Source organism: Saccopteryx leptura, chromosome 6 (genome assembly GCF_036850995.1).
Source record: "Saccopteryx leptura isolate mSacLep1 chromosome 6, mSacLep1_pri_phased_curated, whole genome shotgun sequence".
NCBI classification, from domain to species: domain Eukaryota; kingdom Metazoa; phylum Chordata; class Mammalia; order Chiroptera; family Emballonuridae; genus Saccopteryx; species Saccopteryx leptura.
In genome coordinates this window covers 142,699,248-142,716,167 of record NC_089508.1, presented here as the reverse complement: position 1 = coordinate 142,716,167, position 16,920 = coordinate 142,699,248, and the positions used below count along the sequence as shown (strand labels likewise).

At 39.4% G+C, this 16,920-nt stretch overlaps 1 protein-coding gene across 1 annotated transcript in view; it reads right to left on the bottom strand.

The window, feature by feature from the left end:
- Positions 1–1,537: 1,537 nt before the first annotated feature.
- Positions 1,538–16,920, bottom strand: part of VPS41 (VPS41 subunit of HOPS complex) — a 266,714-nt gene continuing 251,331 nt past the window's right edge. Inside the window, exons 28-29 of the mRNA XM_066341578.1 lie at positions 2,815–2,894; positions 1,538–2,265 (exon numbers count right to left, since the gene is read on the bottom strand). Of these exons, the coding sequence (XP_066197675.1) occupies positions 2,185–2,265; positions 2,815–2,894 (161 nt within the window). The 3' untranslated portion in view covers positions 1,538–2,184. The remainder of the gene's footprint in view (positions 2,266–2,814; positions 2,895–16,920) is intronic.

The following is a 16,920-nucleotide window of genomic DNA, read 5'->3' as shown; positions in this document are numbered from 1 at the left end:
CGGCAGCAGACGTGCTGCATGTGGTCCGGTCTTCTTGTCTGGAGGGTGACAATGACGCCTATCGCACGGCATTGGGGGTGAAGAAATATCGTACGCCGAGTGCTCGTGGCAGTGCCTGAGACCTAGCAATTGCTCACAAATGTTTGTCATTATAATGTTGAACAATAGCGTTCAACACTATAACTCGATTAAATAGTTATTGAGAACTTAAAAATTCTCGAAGATAAACATACTGAAACAAGTATGAAATACTTTTGCCTAAAAACAAAAGCAAAATAAAACTGCTACCACAAAACAACTCTGAACTTGGCTGTTTCGCACTCGGAGAATGGCTTTCTTTGAGGAGAGAATACGAAACAGTATCTCGCAACTATGCTCGTCTTTTCAAACACAAGTGGAGTGGCCTGGCTTTTTAGTTCTGACTTAAACTGGACTTACTTCAGAGGGTTGTTTGTTTGTTTGCTTTTGTGAAGGAAGGGTTTTTCTAGTTAAAACAAAAACAAAAATGAAAACTATCTTTTAGCAAAAAAGACCACCAGTCTTGGAATAAGGAAGTACCAAGAGGATTGAGGGTCACATTCAATAACAAAGGACTCCCAGTTCTAAATATTTAAGAATACTGGCAGAGTCTGTTGTCTAACAGCTGACATTCTTTTTCACTCCAATGCAGAGAGGTATACTGTGCATTTCCTCTGAATGGGCCTCTGACCTCCTAAAGCCGACCCCTGTGTTTTGAAGTCAGGCAATCATCTCTGCCACTGTGGTAACAGCTCTCCCGTTAAGTTTCCTCATTAGTACACTGAGGATATGATATCCTTATCTTCGGTACCATGGGAATTGACTGAGATGTTGCTGGGGGGAGCCTGCACCAATTTCAGGGCCCATCCATGCTCAGCACTCGTTAGCATCCTGCCCTCTCCCTTAAAAGACAGAAGCAGAGAGCTGCGCTACTCTGTTCATGGGACTAAGAGAGGGGGGCAGTGAGTTGTTTTTCATTTTTTACGCCCATGGGATGACGGCAGTATATCCCAGGACAGGTGAAGCCACTAACCAGAACACTGTCCCAACTTTGAATTCCCTCCCTCTACCCTGTGCTCTGTTTCTACGAGAGCAGAAGAGGCTGCAGCGGAAAAACCCTTCCTGACACCCACTCTCTGGCACCACACAATCCCCTTTCTCCTGAGAAGCCTTCAGAGTCCCCAGCATCACTCATTTGCTCCCTGCTGACAAAACCTAACCACAGCCCTTACACTAAGAGCTGAAAGTCTCTTCCTTCCGAGGGTGTCAGAATTGTTGCCTAAAGCTGTTCAGACTACTGAAAGTAAGTCTTTCAGCCTGACCTCTGGTGGTGCACTGGGTAAAGCAGTGACCTGAAATGCTAAGGTGGCCGGTTCGAAACCCTGGGCTTGCTCAGTCAAGGTGCATATGGGAGTTGATGCTTCCTACTCTTCCCCCTTTCCTTCTCTCTCTCTCTCTCCCCCTCACCTCTCTAAAATGAATAAATAAAAACAAACAAACAAAAAAGCAAGTCTTTCACATGAGCAGAGCTAACATTTATTCAATCAACGAACACTGAGTGCCTGCCAGGGTGACATTGCTAGTCATGAGGACAAAAAGAACATGTAATTAGTCAACATGAAATTGCATGACGTCAGACTCCTCGTGTCACTCAGATGTAATGAATAAGTGACAATCTGCACAATATTTCATTTAACACATATTAAGAAGGTAACCAGTTGATGACATAGAAAGAGTCAAACCCATAACGCCAGAATTGCCAAGGACACAGAACAGGTCCAATGAGGAAGGCTGGCCGGCCAGCCAGTGGCGATGCTCAGCCAGCTGGGACTGCCCACTTTATGGATGAACAATTTCACCGGCTCTTAAAAATTCATTTCTAATTCTCACACTCAAGTTTCCATTCTTAAATGAAGAGTGAGCCAAACAAATAAATGATGAAATATTGACCGCAAACCCAAATACTTCAAGGCATGGATAGGGAAAAACCTAACAGCTCTAACAACAGCAAAGAGCAAACTCTAGTAGACAGATGAAGATGAAAAAGTATTTTTGAGCATTATATAGACACATACAAAACTCTAACAGCACTGGTATCAACAGATGCCTCTGTTGTTGCAAAGCCATCTTCAGAGAGCAGTGAGGAGACTGGCCAACAGCGTGGAGCTACTTCTTCATCTCCAAAACGGCCCCTCCCGGTCCCCGGTGCTTGGCACTGCAGATGCTGCAGAACTGTGCAGAAGAGCTCTAAAAGGAATGAAAACACAGACTGAAAATGTCTTCTCTTCCAACTTCCAAATTCAGAAACACTGTGGGAGCACCAGTCGGGACTGGGGACACTATGAAATGCTGCTCCCTTTCCTGGAGATTACTGTTGGTTCATATAGGATTCTATCTAGAGCACCTGCTATTCAAAGGACACTTCACAGCAAAACAAGTGGAATGTGACATGGAGGAACACGACACTAAAAAGTAGTAGGTCATGATACAGAAATCAGGTTGAGAAAGTTGTACAAAACATAAAATAGTTCTCAATGTATCTTATGTTTCTATAGCTCAACAGTTATGAATTTTATCTGAACAAATTCACTTAAATATGATTTTAAATTATTTAGAATACTATATTAAACAGTTTTAATTTGAAAATTAGATGAATTAATTTTTCTTATGTGACATAAAACTGTATTATCATTTTGAGAAGCCACAGGGTCATAAGATGACAGGCTACAATTCTGAGCACATCCCTGTGATGGCATCAATTTCTCTTTAGCTGAGGGGGCCTCACTCCGAACTCACCATGCTGGGCACTGGCAGACACTCCCTGTGGAACATATGCCGGCAGTGGAAGACCACCACGCTGAAGGGCTTAGCCGCATCTGGGGTCAAGGGATGGGAAGAGAGAAGGACTCAATGCAACAAGCAGATCAGAAACTTCAAAAACAATCTTCCTTTTTTCGTACCCTCTAATCCCCACCCCTTTGGCAACCATCAGTTTTTTCTCCCTATATAGATCTGTCTGTTTTACTTATCCTTTTTTTTTTAAAGATTCCACATATAAGTGAAATTATATGGTCTTTTTCTCTTTCTGACTTACTTCACTTAGCGTAATAATACCCCTCAGGTCCATCCATGTTGTCACAAATGGCAAGATTTCATTCTTTTTTTTTTTTTTAAATCACCGAGCAGTTCCACTGTATACACCACATCTTCTTTATCCTACTGATGGATATCTAGGCAGCTTCCATTATCTTAGCTATTATAAATAACGCTGCAATGAAAACAGGGATGCATGTATCTTTTCAAATTAGTGTTTTGGGTTTCTTTGGATATAGAAATTGCTGGACCAGCCGGTAGTATTGTACTATTTTCATTTTTTAAGGCAACTTCACACTGTTTCCACAGTGGCTGCACCAGTTTGCATTCCCACCAACAGTGCAGGAGGGTTCCCTTTTCTCCACATCCTTGCTAACACTTTGTTGATTTACTGATGATAATCATTCTGACAGGTGTGAGGTGATATTTCACTGTATTCTAATTTGCATTTCCCAGATGATTAGTGATGTTGTGCATCTTTTCATATTGCTGTGCCTATCTGTATGTCCTCTTGGGAGAAGTGTCTACTCAGGTCCTCTGCCCATTTATTAATCAGATTGTTTGGTTTCCTTGGTGTAAAGTTATAAAAGTTGCTTTTATATTTTAGATATTAACCCCTTAGTGGATATATCATTTGTAAGTATTTTCTTCCATTCAGTAGGCTGTCTTTTTATTCTGCTGGTGGTTTCAAAACTTTTCAGTTTGATATAGTACCATTTGTTAATTCTTTCTTTTGTTGCCCTTGCTAGAGGAGACACATTCCAAAATATATTGTTAACTAGGAGTTTTATGGTTTCAGGTCTTAAACTTAAGTCTTTAATCTATTTGCAGTTTCTTTTTGTAGACTGTCCAATTTAGAAGTCCAATTTCATTTTTTTTGCAGGTATCTGTCCAGTTTTTCCAACACCACTTAAGAGACTGTCTTTACTCTATTATACATTTTGTTTCCTTTTGTTGTAAATTAGTTGATTGTATAAGGAAGAGTTAATTTCTGCCCCCTACCCCATCTTTTTGTGAGACAGATAGGCAGGCAGGCAGGCAGGGAGACAGATGGGAAGCATCAACTTATACTTGTATCACTTTAGTTGTTGATTGCTTCTCATACATGCTTCAACCAAAGGGCTCCAGCCGAGCCAGTGACCCCTTTCTTAAGCTAGCAACCTTGGGCTCAAGTCAGCGACCATGGGATCATGTCTATGATTCCACGCTCAAGCCAATGACCCTGCCTCAAGTTGGTGAGCCAGTGTACAAGCTAGATGAACTCACGCTCAAGCTGGTGACCTCAAAGTCACAAACCTGAGACCTCAGCATCACAGGCTGACACTACCCACTGTGCCACCACTCATCAGGCTGGGCTCTCCATTTTTTTCCACTGATCTATGTATCTATTTTTATGTTAGTACCACACTATTTTGATATTTGTAGTTTTGGAAAGTCTGAAATTGGGAAGCAGTCATCTTTCATTATTTCTCTTTCAAGGCTTCTTTGGCTATTTGAGATCTTCTCTGGTTCCACTTACCTTTTAGGACTAATTGCCCTAATTCCGAGAAGAAAGATATTAGTATTTTAATAAGGATTGTAATGCATCTATCTAAGGCTTAAGGCACTAAGGACACTTTAACAATATTAATCTTTTCAACCCATGACTATAGTATATCCTTCCATTTATTTGTATCCTTTTCAATTTCTTTCTTTTATCTTATAGTTTTCTCAGTACATGTCTTTCTCCTTTTTGATCAATTTTATTGCTGGGTATTTTATGGGTTTTTTTTTTGTTTGTTTGTTTTATATTAATTTTAATGGGGTAACATTGATAAATCAGGGTACATATGACCAGAGAAAACATCTCCAGTTTGACATTTGATTATGCTGCACATTCGTCACCCAAAGTCAAATTGTCTTCCATCACCTTCTATCTGGTTTTCTGTGTGCCACACCCCTCCCCATAACCCCCACACTCTTGTCCATGTCTCTGAGTCTCATTTTTATGTCCCATCTATGTATGGATTCATATAGTTCTTAGTTTTTTCTGATTTACTTATTTGACTCAGTATAATGTTATCAAAGTCCATCCATGTTGTTGTAAATGATCGATGTCATCATTTCTTATGGCTGAATAGTATTCCATAGTATATATGTACCAAAGCTTTTTAATCCACTCGTCCACTGACGGAGACTAGGGCTGTTTCCAGATCTTCGCTATTGTGAATATTGCTGCCACAAATACAGGGGTGCATTTCTCCTTTTGAAACAGTGCTATGGTGTTCCTGGGGTATATTCCTAAAAGTGGGATAGCTGGGTCAAAAGGCAGTTCAATTATTAATTATTGAGGACTCTCCATACTGTTTTCCATAGTGGCTGCACCAGTCTGCATTCCCACCAGCAGTGTAGGAGGGTTCCCTTTTCTCCACATCCTCACTAGCACTTATTCTGTGTTGTTTTGTTGATGAGCGCCATTCTGACTGGTGTGAGGTGATATCTCATTGTGGTTTTAATATGCATTTCTCTAATGATTAGTGATGTTGAGCATTTTTTCATATGCCTATTGGCCATCTGTATGTCCTCTTTGGAGAGGTATCTAGTGTCTATTCATTTCTTTTGCCCATTTTTTGACTGGATTGTTTGTCTTCCTGGTGTTGAGTATTACAAGTTTTTTTTATAAATTTTGGTTATTAACTCCTTTCAGACGTATTGTCGAATATGTTCTCCCATTATGTAGTTTGTCTTTTTATTCTGTTCTTATTGTCTTTAGCTGTGCAAAAGAATTTTCGTTTGATCAAGTCCCATTTGTTTATCCTGTCTTTTATTTCACTTGCCTGTGGAGATAAATCAGCAAATATATTGTTGCGAGAGATGTCGGAGAGCTTACTGCCTATGTTTTCTTCTAAGATGCTTATGGTTTCACGGCTTACATTTAAGTCTTTTATCCATTTTGAATTTATTGTTGTGAATGGTGTAAGGTGGTGTTATAGTTTCATTTTTTTGAGGTAGATGTCCAATTTTCCCAACACCATTTGTTAAAGAGGCTGTCTTTACTCCATTGTATGCTCTTACCTCCATGGCAAGTATCAATTGTCCATAAAGGTGTGGGTTTATTTCTGGATTCTCTGTTCTGTTCCATTGATCTATATGCCTGTTCTTATGCCAGTACCAGGCTGTTGTGAGTAGAATGGCCTTGTAGTATAACTTAATATCCGGAAGTGTGATACCTCTCACTTTATTCTTCCTTTTCAAGATTGCTGAGGCTATTCGTGTTCTCTTTTGGTTCTATATAAAGTTTTGGAATATGTGTTCTATACCTTTGAAGTATGTCATTGGTATTTTAATTGGTATTGCATTGAATTTATAAGTTGCTTTGGGTAATATAGACATTTTAATGATATTTATTCTTCCTAATCATGAGCACAGCATATACTTCCAATTGTTTGTATCTTCCTTGATTTCATTTATCAATGTTTTATAATTTTCCGAGTACAAGTCTTTAATCTCCTTGGTTAAATTTAAGCCTAGGTACTTTATTTTGTTGGTTGCAATAGTTAAGGGGATTGTTTCCTTAATTTCTCTTTCTGACAGTTCATTGTTGGTATATAAAAATGCCTCTGATTTCTGAGTATTGATTTTATATCCTGCCACTTTGCTGAATTCATTTATCAGGTCCAGTAGTTTTTTGACTGAGACTTTAGGGTTTTCTATATACAATATCATATCATCTGCAAATAATGACAGTTTTACTTCTTCTTTTCCAATTTGGATGCCTTTTATTTCTTCTTCTTGTCTTATTGCTGTGGCTAGGACTTCCAGGACTATGTTAAATAAGAGTGGTGAAAGGGAGCACCCCTACCTTGTTCCTGATCTTAAGGGGATTGCTTTTAATTTTTGCCCACTGAGTATGATGTTGGCTGTGGGTTTGTCATAGATGGCCTTTATTATGTTGAGAAACGTTCCCTGTATTCCCATTTTGCTGAGAGTTTTGATCATGAATGGGTGCTGGATTTTATCTAATGCTTTTTCTGCATCTATTTAAATTATCATGTGGTTATTCTCCTTCCTTTTGTTTATGTGATGAATCACATTGATTGATTTGTGAATATTGTACCAGCCTTGCCTCCCCAGAATAAATCCCACTTGATCATGGTGTATGATTTTTTTCATATATTGCTGGATCTGGTTTACTAATATTATGTTGAGGATTTTAGCATCTAAATTCATCAGGAATATTGGCCTATAATTTTCTTTCTTTGTGTTATCTTTGCCTGGTTTTGGAATCAGAATTATACTCGCCTCATAAAAGGAGCTTGGAAGTCTTCCTTCCTTTTGAATTTTTTGAAATAGCTTGAGAAGGATAGGAGTTAGTTCTTCTTTGAATATTTGGTAGAATTCACTTGTGAAGCCATCAGGCACAGGACTTCTTTTGTTGGGAGTTCTCTGATAACTGTTTCGATCTCATTTGTTGTAATCTGTGTGTTTACGTTAATTCTTCCAGGTTAATTTTTGGAAGATTATATGTTTCAAGGAATTTGTCCATTTCATCTAGGTTGTCTGGTTTTTTGGTGTACAGTTCTTCATAGTATTTTCTTACAATATTTTGTATTTCTGTTGTATCAGTTGTTACTTCTCCACTCTCATTTCTAATTTTATTTATTTGAGTTCTCTCTCTTTTTTTCTTGGCGAGTCTGGTTAAAGGTTCATCAATCTTGTTTACCTTTTCAAAGAACCAGCTCCTGGTTTCATTGATCCTCTGTATTGTTTCTTTAGCTTCTATGTCATTTATTTCCACTCTGATCTTTATTATTTCCTTCCTTCTACTACCTCTAGGCTTTACTTGCTGTTCTTTTTCTAGTTCTTTTAGATTCAGGGTCAAGTGTTTATTTGAGCTTTTTCTAGCTTCTTAAGGTATGTCTGTAATGCTATGAACTTCCCTCTCAGGACTGTTTTCGCTGTGTCCCATAAATTTTGAGTTGATGTATGCTCAATATCATTCGTTTCTAGGAATTTTTAAATTTCTTCTTTGATCTCATTGATAACCCATTCATTATTTAATAACATGCTATTTAGTTTCCAAGTATTTGAATATTTTTCAGTTTTTCTGTCATGGTTGATTTTTAGTTTCATGCCATTGTGATCAGAGAAAGTACTTGATATGATTTCAATCTTCTTAAATTTGTTGAGACTGCTTTTGTGCCCTAACATGCGGTCTATCCTAGAGAGTGTACCATAAGCACTTGAAAAGAGTGTATATTCTTCTGCTTTGGGGTGAAAGGTTCTGAAGATATCTATTAAATCCAGTTGATCTAGTGTGTCCTTTAAGTCTGCTGTTTCTTTGTTAATTTTCTTTCTTGAGGATCTGTCTAGTGATGTTAGTTGGGTATTGAAATCTCCTACTATTGTAGTATTGCTGTTTATCTTGCCCTTTATATCCATCAAAGTCTGCTTTATATATTTAGGTGCTCTTATATTAGGTGCATAGATATTTATAATGGTTATATCTTCCTGTTGGATTGCTCCCTTTATCGTTACGTACTGACCTTCTTTATATCTTACTATAGCCTTTGTTTTAAAGTCCACTTTGTCTGATATAAGTATTGCTACCTCAGCTTTTTTTCATTTGCATTTGCATGAAATATTTTTTTTTCCATCCTTTTACCTTCAGACTATATGCATCTTTTGTTGTAACGTGTCTTTTGTAGACAGCATATGTATGGGTCTTGTTTTCTTTTTCTTTTTTTTTTTTTATAGAGACAGAGATTGAGTCAGAGAGAGGGATAGATAGGGACAGACAGACAGGTATGGAGAGAGATGAGAGGAATCAATCATCAATTTTTCGTTGCGACACCTTAGTTGTTCATTGATTGCTTTCTCATATGTGCCTTGAAAACGGGCCTTCAGCAGACCAAGTAACCCCTTGCTCGAGCCAGCGACCTTGGGTCTAAGCTGGTGAGCTTTTTTTTTTTTCTTCAAGGCAGATGAGCCCTTGCTGAAGGTGGCGACCTCAGGGTCTTGAACCTGGGTCCTCGGCATCCCTGTCCGACATTCTATCCACTGCGCCACCGCCTGGTCAGGCCGGGTCCTGTTTTCTTATCCACGCAGCTACCCTATGTCTTTTGATCAGATCATTTAATCCATTTACATTTAAGGTTATTATTGATATGTAGTTGTTTATTGCCATTTTATTCTTTAAAGCTGTATTCCTCTTTTGCTATATTCTTTTTCCCCTTTGATCTGTTTACAACAGGCCCCTTAGTATTTCCTGCAGCATTGGTTTGGTTGTAGTGAATTTCTTGAGTTTTTTTTTGTCTGGGAAGCTTTTTATTTCTCCTTCAATTTTAAACGATAGTCTTGCTGGATAAAGTAGTATTGGTTGTAGGCTCTTGCTCTGCATTACTTTGAATATCTCTTGCCATTCCCTTCTGGCCTCAAGTGTTTCTGTTGAGAAGTCGGATGTCATCCTTATAGGGGCTCCTTTGTAGGTGATAGCCTTTTTTTCTCTACAGCTCTTAATATTTTCTCTTTATCACTTAGCTTTGATATTTTAATTATGATGTGTCTTCGTGTTGATTTTTTTGGGTTTCTCTTAAATGGAGTTCTCTGTGCTTCTTGAACTTGTTAGACTTTTTCTTGCATTAATTTAAGAAAGTTTTCAGCTATGATATGACTGAACAAAGTCTCTATCCCTTGTTTTTTCTCTTCTTCTTCAGGAACCCCTATGATGCGATTGTTATTTCTCTTCAAGTTGTTTCCTCAGACTCTTTGAGTCTTTTTTCTTTTTTCTGCTCTGCTTCCATGCTTTCATTTATCTTGTCCTCTAACTCGCTGATTCAATCCTCAGCTTCATCCATCCTGCTTTTAATTCCTTCCATTGTGGTCTTCATTTCTGATATTGTATTTGTCATTTCTGACTGATTCTTTTTTATTATTTCAATGTCCTTTTTTATATTTGCTATCTCTTTATTTAGGTGTTCATAATGACCATCTATTATTGTTCTAAGAGCTTTGAGCATCCTAACAATTGTTATTTTAAACTCTGTATCCAGTAACTTGGTTATATCTGACTCATTCAGGTCCTTTTCTGGGATTTTTCTGGGTCCATTTTTGTTGCATTTCTCTGCCTTCTCATTTTGTCTCTGTATAAGAAGGTTTTGGCCACCGGAGTCCAATAGGTGTGGCCTCTGTGTTCCCTAGGTGTGGTCTGTCTGCAGGCCTGCCACTCCTTCTTCCACAGCTGCTTAGGGCGTTCAAGTGTGGGCGTTGCTGGTGCCAGCCCATGGGGGTTGTTTCTGTGGTTTCCACCTCTTCTCCATGGGAGGGGCTGTGATCACATGCCCAGTTCTACAAGCCTCCTTGGCCTTGGTCTTTGCCCCACCCCCATGGGTCAGGTTATGTGCCACGCCCCAGCTGCAAGCCTCAGCGCAGCAGGCAGGGGTGAGCATCTTTGCTCAGCTGCAGTTCTCTGTCTATTTCTGGGCTTTTGTCCCGCCCCTGCAGGAGGAGTCCACTCGTTGCAAGCCTCGGCTCCACAGTGGGTCTTTGCCCCTTCTGGGGCTCCCGCCCCTCCCCCACAGGCAGGCTGCAGCTGGGCCTGACCACTTTCGCACGTCTCCTCCGCCCACCGGGCAAGACTGAGCTCACAACTGGGCCTCAGTTGTGGCTGGCTGGCGTCTATCCTTGCTGACCTAACCACGCTTCTGCGTCCCACTGCCACCTGCCCTCTTGTGAGCCCTCAGCCGTGTGGGTGGGGCGCTGCAGCTCAGATCCTGACACTCCGTACTGTATTCCCAAAAGCTCCTTCGTTCTAAGTAACTCTGCTCTCAGTGCCACGGGAGAGCTTGTTTGGCTGGTGTCTTGCTTCCTTTTGCTGGTATTGCTGTTTCCAGGGGAAATATTCGCTTCAGATTTGGGGAGTGACTGAGCTCAGGGGTCAGGGTGGCTGTCCCTCAAAGTGTTTCTCCCTGAGTCTCCTAGATTACACTTTCTTCCCGCTGCTCCAGTACTCTCTTCTCTCCTCAACCCCCGGAGCCCCGGGTGAGTGGTTGTAAGAGAGGTTTTCTGTGTGGTCCCTTCAAGACGAATCCTGGGTCTGAGAAATCTTTCTCTTTCTCAAAAACAGTATCTTGACTTGTTTTGCAGCTAAATACTGTCCATACACCTCTTCTAGGCTCTGGGGCTGCAGGCTGGGGCTTTGTTCCTGGGGCTCAGGACTCTCCCCTCTCCGCTAAACTCACTTCCTGCTACATGAGTCTCTCTGGGCTGCTGTTTGCTCCAGGAGCTGGGCAGCCCTCTTTGCGTTTCCGCTTTTCCTACCACTCTCAGTGTGGCTTCTTCAGTGATCCTTGGTTATAGATTCCTCTTGGTTTAGCCCAAAGTTGGTTTTTCCAGATGATGGTTCTTAAAATTAAGTTGTAATCCACTTTGGTTCTGGGAGGTGGAAGTACGTCCACCTACTCTATCACCATCTTGCCGCTCCAACTTAATTCCTGTTTATACCAATTAAACTGGTATGGAGTTGATGCTTTCTGCTTCTCTCTCTCCTATCTTTCTCTTGCTCTCTTCTCTAGTTCAGACGAGTGGCCAGCGCAGCCTAGGTTCAGCTTAGACTGGGTCCTGAATGACCTTGCTCAGTGGGATGAACTTTTCAAGCGTCTGATGTTCAGACATCAGCAAGGATCAGTAGAAGGAAAGAGGGCCTTGAAGCTTCAGCCCCTTAGATACTTATGAGCCAGCCACCGTGCCTGTTTACAACTTTCTTTGCATAAAGAATCTCCTCTTCCAAGTCCCAGTGTGACTTGTACTGGCCCCAAATGACACCAAGGGATCCTTTATATAGAAAGTCACTCTTTCATTGCTGTTTACGTTCCCATTTCTCTTCAAATATGTCAGTGTCTCTCCACAATGTTTACTTTTTTGGTCTGCTGAGCCAAGACCCCAGGCCGGGTGAGAGAGGAGGATGTCTTATGCTTTTAGATGTAATTGTAAATAGGAGTATTTTCTTTCTCCTAATTTTCATTACTGGTTATAGAAACAACTAATTTCTGTATACTGATTTTTGTATCCTGAAATTTTGCTGAATTCATTTGTTAATTCTAATAGTTTCTTGATGGAGTCTTTAGGGATTTCTATCCTTCATTTTGTTAATGTGATGTAGCCTGTTGATTGATTTACAAATATTAAAGCCTCCTTGCATCCCTGGAATAAATCTTACTTGGCCATGGTGTATAATCCTCCTAATGTATAATTCAGACTGGTTTATTAATATTTTGTTGAGAATTCCTACATCTATATTCATCAAGGATATAGGCCTACAATTTTATTTGTAATGTCTGTCTGAATTTGGCATTTGGGTAACACTGGCTTTATAAAATGTGGCCAGAAATGTTTCTTTCACTTTAATTTTTAAAAGTTTTAAAAGGATAGGTATTAATTCTTCTTTAAAGGTGTGGGAGAATTCCCCTCTGAAGTAATCTGGTCCTAGACTTTTATTTGATGGGAGATTTTTGATTACTTCTCCAATTTCATTGCTAGTAATCAGTCTGTTTAGATTTTCTATTTCTTTCTGGTACAGCCCTGGAAGGAATTTATCCACTGCGTGTCATATTTATTGGCATATATTTGCTCAAAGTACTGTTTAATGACACTTTGTCTTTCTGTGGTGTCAGTTATTAACTTCTGTTTCATTTATGTTTTATTTAGACTCTTTCTCTTTTATTCTTGATGAGTTTGACTGGAGGTTAATATGATTTATCTTTTCAAAGAACCAACTCTTAGTTTCAGTGAGTTTTTCTTTTTCTTCAATTTCTGTTTCATTGATTTCCACTTCTTTCTGAATTATTTCCTCCTACTGTTTACTTTGGGTTTTGTTTGTTCTCTGCCCATCCCTCAGTTCCTATAGGTATAGAGTTAGACTGTTTATTTGGAATTTTTCTTGTTTCTCAAGGTAGTCCTATATGGGTATGAATATCCACTTAGATGAGTTTTTGTTACATCTTATAAATTTGGAAGAGTTATTTTCATTTGTGTCAAGGCAGTTTTTGAATACATATTTGATTTCTTCTTTGATTCACTGGTTATTTAATAACATGCTTTTTAGTCTCCATTTATTTGTGTGGTTCACCCCCACTCCCCAGTTTTCTTCTCATAGTTGATTTCTACTCTCATGGCATTGTGTCTGGAAAAGATGTTTGATTTCAATCTTCTTAAATTTATTTGGGCTTGTTTTGTGGTCTAATATGTGGCCCGTCCTGGAGAATGTTCCATGCACACTTAAAAAATTGTGCATTCTGAAGTTTTTGGATGAAATGTTCTATAAATGTCTGTTAAGACAACCTGGTCTAATGTAGCATTTAAGGCAATTATTTCCTTATTAATTTTGTCTCAATTGATGTTAGTGGAGTAGTAAAATACCCTACTATTATTGAATTTCTCCTTTATGTGCACATTAATATTTGCTTTATATACTTAGGATTCCTATGTTGGATCATAGATATTTTTGATTGTTATATTCTATTTTTTGATTGACCCATGCATAATTATGTCCTCTCTGTACTTTTTCCTACATATTTTCTCTTCAGGTCTACTCAGTCTTATATGAGTATTGCTACACAACCTTCCTTTGCATTTCTATTTGCATGGAATATCTTTTTCCAGCCATTTACTTTCAGTTTGTATGTGTCCTTTGATTGGAAGTCTCTTGTAAGCAACATATAGATTGGTCTTTTTTTTTTTTTACAGGGACAGAGAGAGAGAGTCAGAGAGAGGGATAGATAGGGGCAGACAGATAGGAACAGAGAAAGATGAGAAGCATCCATCATCAGTTTTTTGTTGCGACACCTTAGTTGTTCATTGATTGCTTTCTCATATGTGCCTTGACCAGGGGCCTTCAGCAGACCAAGTAACCACTTGCTCAAGCCAGCAACCTTGGGTCCAAGCTGGTGAGCTTTTTTGCTCAAGCCAGATGAGCCCGTGCTCAAGCTAGCGACCTCAGGGTCTCGAACCTGTGTCCTTCCGCATCCCAGTTTGATGCTCTATCCACTGTGCCACCACCTGGTCAGGCTGGTCATGTTTTTTATTTGTTTGTTTGTTTTGTTTTTAATTTTTCTGAAGCTGGAAATGGGGAGGCAGTCAAACAGACTCCCGCATGCGTCTGACCGGGATCCACCTGGCACGCCCAGCAGGGGGCGATGCTCTGCCCATCTGGGGCGTTGCTCTGTTGCAACCAGTGCCATTCTAGCACCTGAGGCAGAGGCCATGGAGCCATCCTCAGTGCCCAGGCAAACTTTGCTCCAATGGAGCCTTGGCTGTGGGAGGGGAAGAGAGAGACAGATATGAAGGAGAGGGGGAGGGGTGGAGAAGCAGATGGGTGCTTCTCCTGTGTGCCCTGGCCGGGAATTGAACCTAAGACTCCTGCATGCCAGGCCGACGCTCTACCACTGAGCCAACCAGCCAGGGCCTGGTCATGTTTTTTAATATTCAACTATTCTATGTCTTTTTATTGGAACATTTACCACATTTACATTTAAAGTATTTTTAAGTATGTGCTTATTGCCATTTTGCTTGTTGTTTTTGGTTGAGATTTTATAGTTGTTCTTTTCCTTTCTTCTTTTTTCCCTTGAGGTTTTCTGGTTATCTTCAGTATTTTGTTCAAGTTCCATTCTTTTTATTCTTTGTGTATCTTTTGTAGGTTTTGGTGTGCGATTACCATAAGGTTTATGTATGTCATTATATATCTATAGCAGTTTATATTAAGCTGTTAGGTGTTTAAGTTCAAATATATTCTAAAAGGACTATATTTGCAAACCCCTCTCCATGTTTTAAGTTTTTGATGTTAAAGTTTAGATGATTTTACGTTATGTATCTCCTAAGTACTTACTATAGTTTGAGTTGAGTTTGGTGCTTTTGTTTGTTGAACTTCATAGTAGCTTTGTAAATGTTTGATTTGCTGTGTTTATTAAATATTTGGCTTTCCCGTGATATTTTTCCTTTCTCATATTTTCTTACTTTTGATTAGGGTTTTCCTTTTCTGCTTAAAATAGACCCTTTTATATTTCTTGTAAAGCTGGTTTAGTGGACATAAACTCCTTTATTTTTTGTCAGGAAAACTCTTTACCAGTCCTTCAATTCTAAATCACCTTGCTTGGTAAATTATTCTAAATTGTAGGTTCTTTTCTTTCAGCACTTTAGATATGTCCCTTTTGGTCTATATAAAGTTGCTAATGAGAAATTAGCTGATAGCCTTTGGGGTTTCCTTTGTATGCAACTAGTTGTTTTCCTCTTGCTTTTTTCAAGAGTGTCTCTACAGAATATTTAACTTTTGCCAATTTAATTATGACATGTTTTATTATGGGTCTCCCTAGGCTTATCTTGTTCAGAAGTCTCTGTGCTTCCTGGACCTGGATATCTGTTTCCTTTTGTAGGTTAGAAAAGTTTTCAGGCATTTTTTAAAAAAGTAGTTGGTTCCTTTACTTTCCTTTTGGGATCCCTATAATGCAAATGCTGTGTGCCTCAAATTATCCCAAGGGTTCTTAAACTATTTTTACTTTATTTTTATTCTTTACTGTTCTGATTGATTTCCACTAGTCTGTCTTCAGGTTGCTGGTCCATTCTTCTGTATAAGCTAATCTACTGATTTGTTTTTCACTACAGTTACTGTATCCTTCAGCTCTACTTAAGTTTTTTATTACACTTTCTAAGGTTTTGACATTCTCCCCAAATTCCTCTGTTCTGCTCTCAAGTTCAGTGAGCATCCTTATGACCATTTCTTTGAATTATTTATCAGGTAAATTACTTGTCTCCATATCCTTAGGATGTTCTTCTGGGGAGTTTTCTTATTCTTTCATTTGAGATAGTCTTCTTCTTTCTTATTTCCCACTTAGTTTGACTTCCTATGTTTGTTTATACAAATTAAGACAAAATAGCCCTTTCTCCTCGTATTGAAAAAGTGGGCTTATGTAGAAGGGGCCTCGCTGTAAGCTGTGTCTGCTAGGTGGTTCTGGCAGGCCAGCTGGAACAGAGTGAGTGTCTGTGGCATCTGGGGCACTGGCCTCTCAAGCTAGAGCAGCTCTTTTGTCTGGAGCTGAAAGCGCCCAAGTGAGTCAGGTAACTCTCCGAGGCAACATTGCAGGTGGGCCAGAAGGTACAGCTCCTGCCCACCCACTGGAGCTGGAGGGGGATGTAAACAATGGTGCTCACAGGTATTTCTGGCCCAGTAGCTACTGGACAGCTCCTGTGGTGTCCCAGCTTCTCTACTTGGTCTCTTTATCTCGTTTGTTATTCAGAGCTTCTCATCCAGCATTCAGTTGCCTCTTAGGAGCAGCTGCTCTCTATGTACGTGTCTATTTCAGCTTGCTCAGAAGAGGAGGTAAGTTCAGTGTGCTCCTACATCACTGCCATCTTGGACCCATGTCTCAACTAGTCTTTTTTTTTCACCCATTTGTTAGCATACTCTTTTAAAAAGTTTATATTGAATTTATAGGGGTAACATTGGTTCATAACATTATATAGGTTTCAAGTGTACAATTCTATAATACAATATAACATCTGTATATTGTGTTATGTGTTCATCACTCAAACAAGCCTTTTTATTTATTTTTATCGATTGATTTTAGAGAGAGGAAGGGAGGGGAGAAGAAGGGAGGGAAAAGGAAGGAGACAAGGAGGGGGAGAGGGCAAAAGAAAGAGAGAATGAAAGATATATATATATATATATATATATAAACATATATTTTATATATATGTTTTATATATATCTATAAAACATTCATTGGTTGATCCCTGTATGTGCCCCGAATGGGATCAAACTTGAACCTGGTATATCAGGAC